Raw genomic sequence first — 11,493 nt, forward strand, 5'->3', positions numbered from 1 at the left:
TCCATTGGAAATTAAACTTTGATTTTTTTTGCCCTTTTTTGAAATTGATGTTTTGTATGATCAATTAGTTTTCTCAACAGATTTAAAGGAATTTGACATTTTCTTCTTCCTTTTTTGGCAAAATGAATAACATGTATGGGCATGTATGGCATCATTAAATAAAGTGATAAACTTGTGTATCAAACTTAATTCTTCCAGAATAATATCTCTGTTGTTGGGCCAGTGTGAAAAAGATCAGAGTTATGATCGAGGACAAAGGAGATGAAGACAGGCATCAACAAATGCCATTGACACATTCTCAAGGCAAAGCTGGAAGAATGTCTTTGGGTTTCAAAGGTTGTGTTGGAAATTCAGAGGGTTTGCTGCACCAACTTCTCCTCTAACCAGCTCCCTCAATGGTCAAATAGGAATCACATCTCTTCATGTCTCCATCTTACCCCAAGTTTTGATTGCTCATTGAAAACCAAAACATTTTGACAGTAATTATTAATTTTGAAAGGGAGTAATCCTCAGAACTTCCATCATCAACTTCCATTTCGGTTCAAACAATGGATCTTGGCACACCTTGAGCCTATTGGAAGCTATATGTATATCACTTATTACCGTAATACAATTAAGTTTTCTTCCTCAGAGAAGGATGGCTCATTTTTCCCCAGAGAAGAAAAATATCAATCTTCTCGACCCAATTCTTACAACCCACAAGCCAGGACGGAAATATTAAGTTAGGAACCACACAAGGACCACATTACATAAGAGATGAGATTGGTTGGGGAGTGAAATCACTGTCTACACACGAGGAAAGAGACTCATTACTTTTAATATTACTCCCACGAGATCCACCTCATGAGACCCTTCAATTTATTAAGGCAAGTTTGCATACGAGTATTATAGCTTCAATTAACAATCCCCCCTGAATTATCAACCACCATCACCCATTTAATTCTACCATCTTTGCCTAATGACCTGCATTGCATTTCATCACTCTCTTCCATGCAGATATCGAATAACAGGTTTTGAAGTTGGTCTGATAATTTCCTAATCATTTTGATGATGCAGCAAAGGGATATGATTCATATGAACATGCTGCTTCTGCAAATATGAAAACAGAAAATTAGCTTAACCGATCAGTTCCAAATTTCATAACCTTACAAACAATATGTCCAGTCCCGGAGAAAATATTGGGGTGTGCAGGATAGTGATTTTTCCTTCTTGTATTCACGTGGCACAGTGTGATTGGCACGTGAATTAGAATGGAGAGAGTGGACTTCATTGTGAGAGCCAGTATATGCGTAAGCTGGTCAGAAATTTCAGAAAGAGGACCCATGCATGATGCATTAATATCAATACGTAAGTAAATTAAATGAAACCCATGCAATCAGTGACGACTGAAAGCCTTCTGTTGCGTGCATTGAATGGGTTATTCTCTCCGCCGCTAATATCTGACTTTACTTGAGCTTTAATTTCTGATTTTTTTTGTTGGTTTTAATGTGGATTAATTGATTAATTAATACCTTATTATATACATAGTCAAGTATATAATTCCGAGAAACCAATAATTTTATATTCCTTTATGTTTTTCCACATCTGTCCATGTGAAGTGGTTCCAAAAGTAGTCATGTTAATCAATTTATAGGTGGAGTACTACTTCAGAGACAGGGAGAGAGAAGGATAAATGTGTCATTTGGAGAAGAAAAGGGCCCAGTTGGTTTGCAAGCAAATGGGAGGCGAGCACGTCGGTCACCACTTTGTTGGGAATAAACAAGGTAGACGAGTGGGAAGGGGTCTATAAATACTAACCTAGTGTTTTGGTTGGATTTAAGGGATCTAAACAACTAAATCAACAGAAAAAGGAGCAACAATATGGGAAGATCTCCTTGTTGTGATGAGAGTGGCCTCAAGAAAGGGCCTTGGACTCCTGAGGAAGACCAGAAACTTGTCAAATATATCCAGAAACAAGGCCATGGAAGCTGGAGAGCCCTCCCCAAACTTGCAGGTACAATTCACACAATGAATCTTTTTTTTTTTTTTTTTTCCTTTTTCTTTTTTTGGGTATCTATCTGTCTCTAGCAAAAGGCATGGGTGTTCTTAATTTTGTCTTAATTTACAGGTCTTAATAGATGTGGGAAGAGTTGCAGATTAAGATGGACTAATTATTTGAGGCCTGATATCAAGAGAGGGAAATTTTCTCGAGAAGAAGAGGAGACAATTCTGAATCTCCATTCTATCCTTGGCAACAAGTAATTCTTCGAACAAAATCAATTTCTTTAATGGAATCATTTTAATTCTATTGAATAATGTGTATTAATTATTTTCATATTTCTTTTTCTGGTTTTCCTATTGTAGATGGTCAGCAATTGCTTCCCACCTTCCTGGACGGACCGACAATGAAATCAAGAATTTCCGGAACACCCATCTTAAGAAGAAGCTGATTCAGATGGGTTTCGACCCCATGACTCACCGGCCTCGAACTGATATGTTTGCAAGCTTGCCTCACCTCATAGCTCTGGTTAACCTGAAGGAGCTTATGGAGCACCAGTCGTGGGAAGAACATGCTGTGAGGCTACAAGCAGAAGCTGCTCAAATGGCTAGACTTCAGTACTTGCAGTATCTCCTTCAATCTCCAGCTTCAGTTGCGTCTGCCTCAAATAGCATCAGTGGCATCACAGACATGGAAGCATTTAATCTCTTGAGTTCACTCTCTTCAATCAAAGACACACAAGTTTTGAATTCTTCCCAGTTGGAAACTCCCACCCCATCTTCTTTTGGAGCTGGCCTTTATTCCATGCCCTTCTCTCGTTTGCCCAGTTTGGAAACCCCTTCCACCTTCGAAACACCTTCAAGCAAGGACATGGCTCAGTCTTCTAACTTCACAGTGTTCAGCCAAGGTGAAACCTTGCTTAACTCTCCATGGCTTCCTTCCGCTTCGTCGTCTTCTCATGCTGCCCCACCTGCAACCGAGACTTCCATCACCAACCCAGCAGACGCATCTAGTTCTCCAATCTATGAAGGGGCCCCTCTGTTTTGGCCTGATGGCGTCTTCATTGAAGACCCCATATTTCGTGAGATTGCTTAGTTTTAAATACGTATGAAAAGGTTTGCAGTTGCACCATCAAACTCTTCACCGCATGACACACACTCTCCATTGTTCATAGAATCATCCTCGATATACTCATTAACCTAGTTATGCATGCGTTCACCTTGTGTTGTATGTTTCTGAATCCATCCCATGGTTCAGTTTTCTTACTCCTTTTTTTGTAAGTCTATATCATAATGTGCCATGTTAAATATACAGTCATTTCATCAAAGGTTTTCCCTCAGTTTTAGTACTTAGATTTGAATTTCTTGTTGCCTCTTCTTGGCAAACAACAATCCAATCAGCCCTTTTCCAACAAGAATCGCTTGGTAAAATTTAAAAACAAAAAAAGAGGGAGAAAATTTGAATAAATAAAATATGATCATGAAGGTAAGGATTCAAAACTATTGAATTTGGAAAGCTCACAATTAGTATGGATGTTCACACGCAAACTTAAGTTTTTCTTTATTAGTTGTACTTTAAATGGTATGTTTTAACTAACTAATTAATTAATCTATAGTTTAATTGGGGGGTAAGTGAAGATCAGGCTGGCTAAGCCAACCACTCTGAGAGATGGAGCTAGCTCCAAAATCCATTTCACTGTCATGTTCATCACTAAACAGCCCTTTATTGAAATGGAAAAACCTAATAAATTAATTATTTGGGGGCCATGGCCTGAGAAAGAGTTGACCAAAGCCATTTGTGTCAAAAGGGTGACGTCCAAAGGATTCTCAATGATAAGAGAGGGACCCAAGTTTGTTAGAAAACAAGGTTTTTAGAATATTATTCTGACTGTTGAATTGATTTATGGCTGCTACCTGTCCCAGCCCAAGACTGCATGATTTTAATAAATTAATTTAATGTCATGCAATTGAAACTGATAGTGCAGTAATGTGAATGTGGGTGATCAGTACAACGAAAACAGAAGTTTCTGCAAGTGGAAAGGTGTGATTTTGAAGATGAGGCCTGCCCTCCATTTGTTTTTTTGACTAGATTCATAACTTATATATCATATCTTGTGTACTTCTTGCTTTTGAGACTTTTAGACCAATGTGTTGTTGTTAAAGTCGGTCGTGAAGATGAATTCTTGCATCAACATTGTTAATTATATTTATTAAATCAATTTAATTAGTTTTAAGTACGTTTAATATAGTGAGTTGTAGAAATTTTCTAATATTTAAAACATAAAGATAGTGCTCGAGGGCATCTTTTTGGCTGTTTGCTCAAGGAGAAAAACAAAGTTAAAAAAAATATTGTTGAGGATCCCCTAAAATCAACTGGCAGTTGGTGATATGTTAATATAATGGAGCTAGACCTTCTAATGAGGATTAGGTTTGAGACAATTTTCAATTTGACTGGATACCCATTAATAGATTCTTAAAATTTCCATGTTATCTTTAATTTGATATGTGTGCATGTCACTAAATTTTTATTTGGATGGGAAAAATCTAAAATTTAATAAAAATATGATTAATTAAAAATAAAAAATTGCTAAATAAGTTATATGTCAACCTCATCTTATATGCAAATTGATTAGTCCACTTAACAATATCTGGACCATGAAATATATATACATGTGTGTATATTTTTTTTTTTACGATATTTTCGATTTCCTTGAACTTTTTAAATGTGTTTTTAAAGATTTATAGTTGAATTGGGCACATAATTAAGTATGAAATTCAAATAAATTAATATGTAAAGACCATGAGAGAGATCAAGTGGCTATTTATTGTAAAAAATGACAAATTAAAAACATAATATAATATATGTAGGTGAGGAAGATTAGAATAAAATGCCTGCCCGTACAATATTCAAGAGATGGGCACTACTTCCTTCTTGAGGAGTAGGTATTGAACTTTTGATTGTTACTTTTCCAACAAGGGATCGACTGTAGACACTTGAGTTAACGAATCCATCAAATTCTTCACTGATTAAAGTCCAAATTGCTTAGAAGTAGAAGAATGGGTGTCGTGTGGGATTGAGTAATAAGGTGCTGACTGCATTTGATTAAGTTTCTGTTGAGTAAGCTACATGCTGGAAAAAAAATTGTTGAAACTTTGGTTAAAGTTTAAAAAGTCGATGATATGGTCATTCATGGTGGTGAAACCAATAATAAAAAACTTCTAGATTGTGGAGAAAATGAACATAATAATCACTACACCACTCAATAGTGAAAAGGGGAAAGTGAAGCAAGAAGTTCACCACCTAACCTAACCCCCTCAACCCAAAATGTCAAATGTAATCATAATTTTATTGTTTGAATTTAATCCTCTTCCAATACATTTTAAGAAACTTGAGCAACTATTTTGTGGGATAATAAAGAATATTGGCTTTCTAATACTTTGATGGCTAGGGTTTTAGAAGTGTTGTGACTCTTGAGCCATTACCTAAAGGAATTACCATTAAGGGTTGTAAAATGGATTAGGGCTACCAAATTAGATTGAGTGAACTCTCGGCTAATTGAACATAAGATAAGATAAGAGTTAAATTAGGGTCGAGGAGTTTCATGGGGCATGTACTATTTATGGCGAAAATCATTTTAGAAAATTAGAATGAAAGTTGATGATTAATTAACTATGATTGTAGGGAAATTTTTTAGAGCTAAAAGGTCTTAAGATGATGAAGTTCAACCAAGATTGATAGTGGATGGTTTGAATATAAGCTATTTAGCCTTAGAGTTGAAAGTCGTTAACAACTACGGCTATTTTTTCTTATGCGTGCCCTGATCTTGATGGTAATGTGAAAGTTTTTTAAAACCATATATCACATGATCAATGTTTTCCACTTAGAATAAAGGTGCCTTGGCTCCATTTTTTCTTTAATCCTGAGTTGAAAAATAGCTCGCGCAGAAGTATTCAGGAAACCTTTCCAAACAAAGGAAGCTGCAGGTAATTAGTTAGCCTCTTAAGTCAAATTAACAGTTTAAATGCAAAGACATCAATCACAAGCATAGAATTATATACCATAATTGAGATTAACTTAGTGGGTGGGTCATGACGGCATAATATATGTAGTGGGTAGCAGTAGTGAAGAAATGAGGGCTGCTGACAATTATTATTCAAAGGGGGGTGTGTTGTTTCTTTGATTAAACTGAGTCTAATAACCAATTGATGGGTATTCTTTTTGGAACCACATGTACTTGCTTCAATGGTCTTTGGCTTCAGCTCTCTGGTGGGGCATTTCATCATGCAGCTTGATTTCAGACTCATTTTATTAGTGATTTGGTTATACATGAAGTCTTCTGTGTGTGCGGCATGACAGGATTTTTGTTCCGTCTGTCTCAACCGGAGCCATGTGGTGTAATCTAGGCGCTGTAAACCATCCATGATTTGCTGGATACATGTTTGGGGAAAGAGAAAATTGAAAATCTTGGAGAACAGTATGGCCAAGTTTTCTTTATAGCCCAGATCATAAGTCTAAAATAATTTCAGAATGTGAATATGAACTAACCCACTGGGACGGTTTAGCAGAAGTTCAAGTAATATCATCTATTTATGCCTCATCTGTCGAGCTTTGTAGAGCCTAGTTTTGTGTTGATCTGGTTTGATGATCCGACCCGAATAATATTGCGTTGTTTTTTTAATGGGATGAGGCTTAGTCCGGCGCTCATGGACAAGCCTCTTGGGGGTCCGGGGGCAGGACCCCCGAGAAAAAATTTTTGGGCCAGTTTAGCCCATTGTGGAATCCGCCTTTTGTAATTAGGGTTTTTTTAGTATGATGTTGTTCCTGTGGTTTATAAAAAGAGAAAATATTGTAGCCGAAAGTTGAAATCTATATTCTTCCCAAATAATAGTAATATCCCTATAACTCCGTGGACGTAGGCAAATTGCCGAACCACATAAATATTGTCTTGTGCGCGTGATTGTTTTTCTTTGATGTGTATTTTCTCGATTTTTTTTGTTTCTCACATGTTCGGAATTCGGATTAATTCCCTTCATCATCTAGTTTAGAGAAAGAATAGTACCTATACATTTTTAAAGCCGATTCTCAGGCAAGGGAAGCCTAACAAGACTGTAGATTACAGTTGCTGTAGTGGTTCCTAGAATGGGAGCCACAATGTAGATCCAAAGGCAGTCAAACTCCATTGAGACAAGTGCCGGGCCTATGCTCCTAGCAGGGTTCATGGAAGCTCCTGTTATTGGCCTGCAGATTGCAATGAAGAACATGAGTCAAAGAGAAATTATGATAAAGAGGAATTCGGTTTTTATTAGTATGTGGAAAAAAATTTCATTACCCTGCAAGGAGGACATTTACTAGTACCGTGGCTCCTACTGTAACTCCAGAGAGCTCGTTTATCTGTTCAGTTTTCAAGAGCATCAGTAGGAAGTCAACTGAGTAGCAATGAAAATAATATTTTATCTAAGTAAAGAATGGATTAGTAGAAGCATATAGAAGATGAAGGCTGTCCAAGTAACATTTTTAAGGTAACATTTTAGAATTGCTGAACAAGTAAAGTTTTGCATAGAAAGAGGTACCGCTCTACTATCAGTGGCGACTCCGTAAATGGCAAGCATTAGAATAAAAGAGATGATGAATTCCCATGTGAAAGCTTCAGGGATAGTTGTTGACTGAAAAACTGAGTGACCGTGGCACATATAGGTATGCTGGTGTTCAACATAACAAGAAGGGTGAGAATTGCCAGGCTTGAGCCTGCCACCTGAGATATAACATATGGTGGCACCTGCAAAAATTCCAAGAAAATTTCAATTGAACAGTTGTGGTAGCAGAAATGAGGTTGGAAGGTGATGATTGATTATGCAGTTGAATATGGTATACGGGTTTCCCCTCTCAGTAGTTTCAGAAATGTAAAAATAGAAGTTGAAAAAAAAGGAGGAAAGAGAAATATCATTTTGAAAACAGTGGGGATTGGGCCTAGACTTGTTGCTGCGCATGTCGGTTCGAAAGTCAAATATGATTTGCCAATATTGTAACAAGCCAGATCACACTGCCAAGCAATGTTACAAGAGCACTCGGCCGGAGCCTAAACCTACGCCACCATTCAACTTCACTACTACCAATGCCACTTCCTCTCAAAATTGGTTGGTTGATTTGGGACTATCCCATCATATCCCCCTGATCTCAATAATTTGGCCATTCATTCTAATTGGACATATTACTGGTCTTCCAATTACTGGTATGGGTTTAAAAACTTTCTTTAATCTAAAAATTCTTCTGTAAACCACCTAATTGCCACAAACTGAAGGTTTTTGGCCGCCTATTATCCATGGTTTCGTCCTTACACCCACCACTCTTCGGTGGTTACTTACCCACCCAAAGTGCCCTTCATTGTCTCGATATCCTACTGAAGGTTTTCTACATAGAAGATCGATTTCCATTTCAAAGCCATGATTCTTCCATCTCTCGTGTGTTCTCTTCTGATTAGTCATGGTTGTCAACAACCATAAATGTTTCTCCTATGCATTTCAATTTATCCATTCACAATCCATTTCAGTCAATTATATGCTCTACTGCTGGTTTGGAAACACTGCATGTATAAAGTTTTCGCCCACTCATTTTGTCTATTGGTCCTCTTACTATGTCACAGGCCAATGTGCTCAATCCTCCCTTGGTAAGTCTAGAGTCTACTTCTCTATGCACATATGATAACCCATGTCCTAACTAATGTTGGTCTATTTCTCTCCCAACAGAAAGTTATACTAGACTGGTTGGACAAAACTAAAATGTTCGGTGTGAAGGTGACTTCCACTCCTCTGCCCACTACAATTCCTCTGCAACTTGATGCTATAGCCCCTGTTGATCCTGTTGTCTATGAGAGTGTCATCAGTTTTCTTTAACATTTATCTCTTACAAGACTTGACACTTCTTACATTACAGAAAGTTATACAAGACTGGTTGGACAAAACTAAAATGTTCGGTGTGAAGGTGACTTCCACTCCTCTGCCCACTACAATTCCTCTGCAACTTGATGCTATAGCCCCTGTTGATCCTGTTGTCTATGAGAGTGTCATCAGTTTTCTTTAACATTTATCTCTTACAAGACTTGACACTTCTTACATTGTCTACAAATTATCGCAATTTATGCACAAGCGCCCCCCCCCCCCCCCCCCCCCCCCCCTTCACTCATTGGATAGCAACTAAGAGGGTCCCCCCCCCGTCACTCATTGGATAGCAACTAAGAGGGTCCCATAACAACACTCTTCTTCAACTACACGCTTATACTAGTGCTTACATTGTTTACTTTGGTGCAAATCCCATCTCTTGGTGTTTCCGCAAACAAAGAACAATTGTTCGCTCCTCAACTGAAGCCGAATATTGTGTTGATGCTGGCACTGGCACTTGGATTCACAACCTTTTTTAAAAGTTGGCATCACTCTACCGGCACCACCTATAATTTATTATAAATTTATAACAATGTTGGTACCATATAGAAAATCCTATGTTCATGAATGAATGAAGCACACTATCATAAAATTTCATTTTGTAGGGGATCCAGTATAAAAAGGCAGCTTGTGTGTCTCTCACATATTCACAATGGACCAGCTTGTTGATGCACCAACTAAGGCTCTCTCATGATATCAATTTCATCTGCTACTAACCAAGATTGGTGTTCTCCAAGGACACCATCTTGGGGGGAAGGTATAAGGAAAGATGGTAAAGATCTTTTCAAATCCAGCCCAACATACTAATCAACAACCCATGATTTGTGAAGAGATCATATTTTTTTACTTCACAATTCTTGCTATTGATGTATCCATATATCTTTATGGACAAGCACCAAGAAGCAAGAAAAATAGTAATGCCGATTGCAAAATGTAATGGAAGCGATCAACAATGTCCTAAAAGCATATGCATTTGCCTAGTAAACAATTTTTAGGTAGCAACTAGCTACTAGTTAAGATCGACAAAATATCATATCATTCATCATCATTTTCGAAACTGCAAACCTTCCCTTTTCCCCTTCTGGGCTCGCATCCAAGAATACAGAGGAAATTCTCCAGGGATACACACAAATATAGGGGATCCAGAACTAGCTATTGCCTAGAATGATTTCTACTTACTGTTTGAAAAATAAAATGAAAAAAAGGAAGGAATCTGTCCAACATCTGAGATTGCTCACCCTATAATTCCACCAAAGACAGTTTTCATTGTGAGAACCTAAGTACAGTTTCACCATTTTGCTTGCAAGTTTCATAGATGCAAATACTAAAGACCACAATCTGGTGGCCAGTGCTTTCGTGTACAGCATATGGAAACAGAGCAAGAGGCAACAATTCTATGTTCACAACAGTTAAAGAAAGAGCTTAAGATGCTTGCCTGTCTCCATGGGAACTTGCGTGATGCAGCAAAAGCAATAGTCACAGCAGGATTGAAATGGCCACCTGAGACATGCCCAAGTGTGTATATCATCACCATTACAATCATACCCCATCCCACTGCTATGCCCATGACAGTAAGCCGATACTTCTTGTCAATAAGCACACACCCACAACCTGCAAATATGATCACATAGGTCCCCACAAGCTCTGCAAGTATCTAAGCGTCCAGGAAATATGCCCAGTGGTTAATAAATAACACGGCGAAAAACTATAGGCATTTACAAAGACAACCAAAATCATGACTAAAACAAGAAAAGCTTACTTTGTGGCCATATGGTTGGTTAGCAATGTTACTTTCAATTGACTCTGAAATGGAGATGACTTTTTCTTCTTCCACTGGTGAGAGATCACTCATTGTTGGAGGTTTAGGGGAACACCCAACCGGCAATATGTTCACCTCAGCCATTGGGAAGCTCAGGAGCCAACATCAGTAAAAGGTTCTTTCCTTATACATACTTACAATCTTAGTACTTCTGAACCTAAATCACCGGCTTTGATAGAATGAGGAGATTGCCCCATTGGGATGTTCACAATTTTTTAAAAGCAGATATTCAGGGATGATGCACTACACAAAATTGTACATTTAATTATGGATACTCTGATCACTTGAATGCACTGACAACTAGGGAATTTGGATTTCGTCCCGGTTACTTGGGAAGCATCTGACAGTGGTATCCTAGGCTTTTTGTAGAAAGGGTTGGAAATTCCTAAAAATTCTCTAGTTTTTTGGGATAATTTTGGACTCTAATGAGACAAAGGCAGAGAACCATATTATATTATGGTGACAATTCTCCTTGAAATCTAAACTGAAACTTTTTGTTGCTCTAAAGTCTTTTAAGGGCTCTGATACTGGAAACAGAGATGTAAATCTGCAATTCAAATCAGATGTCATAAATCAGACCACCATTTTGATGAACCTTCAGGCCTAATTAATCAATGTTGTACTCAAATCTTAATCGGGTTGAATATAGGTCTAGATTCTAGATTCTCGAATGGACGAAAGAAATCAGACAGTGAACGAAATATTGGACTCTGAGTCATTCTAGATTCTAGAAAAAACCATGGCGGCAATTTAATCATCAA

At 37.7% G+C, this 11,493-nt stretch overlaps 1 protein-coding gene and 1 pseudogene across 1 annotated transcript; one reads left to right on the forward strand and one right to left on the reverse strand.

Moving 5' to 3' along the window:
- The first annotated feature begins 1,835 nt into the window (after nt 1–1,835).
- Nucleotides 1,836–3,270, forward strand: LOC100244550 (transcription factor MYB93). Its single transcript, XM_002265260.4, has 3 exons — nt 1,836–1,993; nt 2,108–2,237; nt 2,344–3,270. The coding sequence occupies exons 1-3, from the start codon at nt 1,861–1,863 to the stop codon at nt 3,071–3,073; spliced, it is 993 nt and encodes a 330-aa protein (XP_002265296.1). The 5' UTR covers nt 1,836–1,860; the 3' UTR covers nt 3,074–3,270.
- A 3,777-nt stretch (nt 3,271–7,047) lies between these two features.
- On the reverse strand, nt 7,048–10,816 carry LOC100249698 (nodulin-26-like; annotated as a pseudogene).
- Between the last annotated feature and the right edge of the window lie 677 nt (nt 10,817–11,493).

This window comes from Vitis vinifera, chromosome 11 (genome assembly GCF_030704535.1).
Source record: "Vitis vinifera cultivar Pinot Noir 40024 chromosome 11, ASM3070453v1".
Lineage (NCBI taxonomy): Eukaryota > Viridiplantae > Streptophyta > Magnoliopsida > Vitales > Vitaceae > Vitis > Vitis vinifera.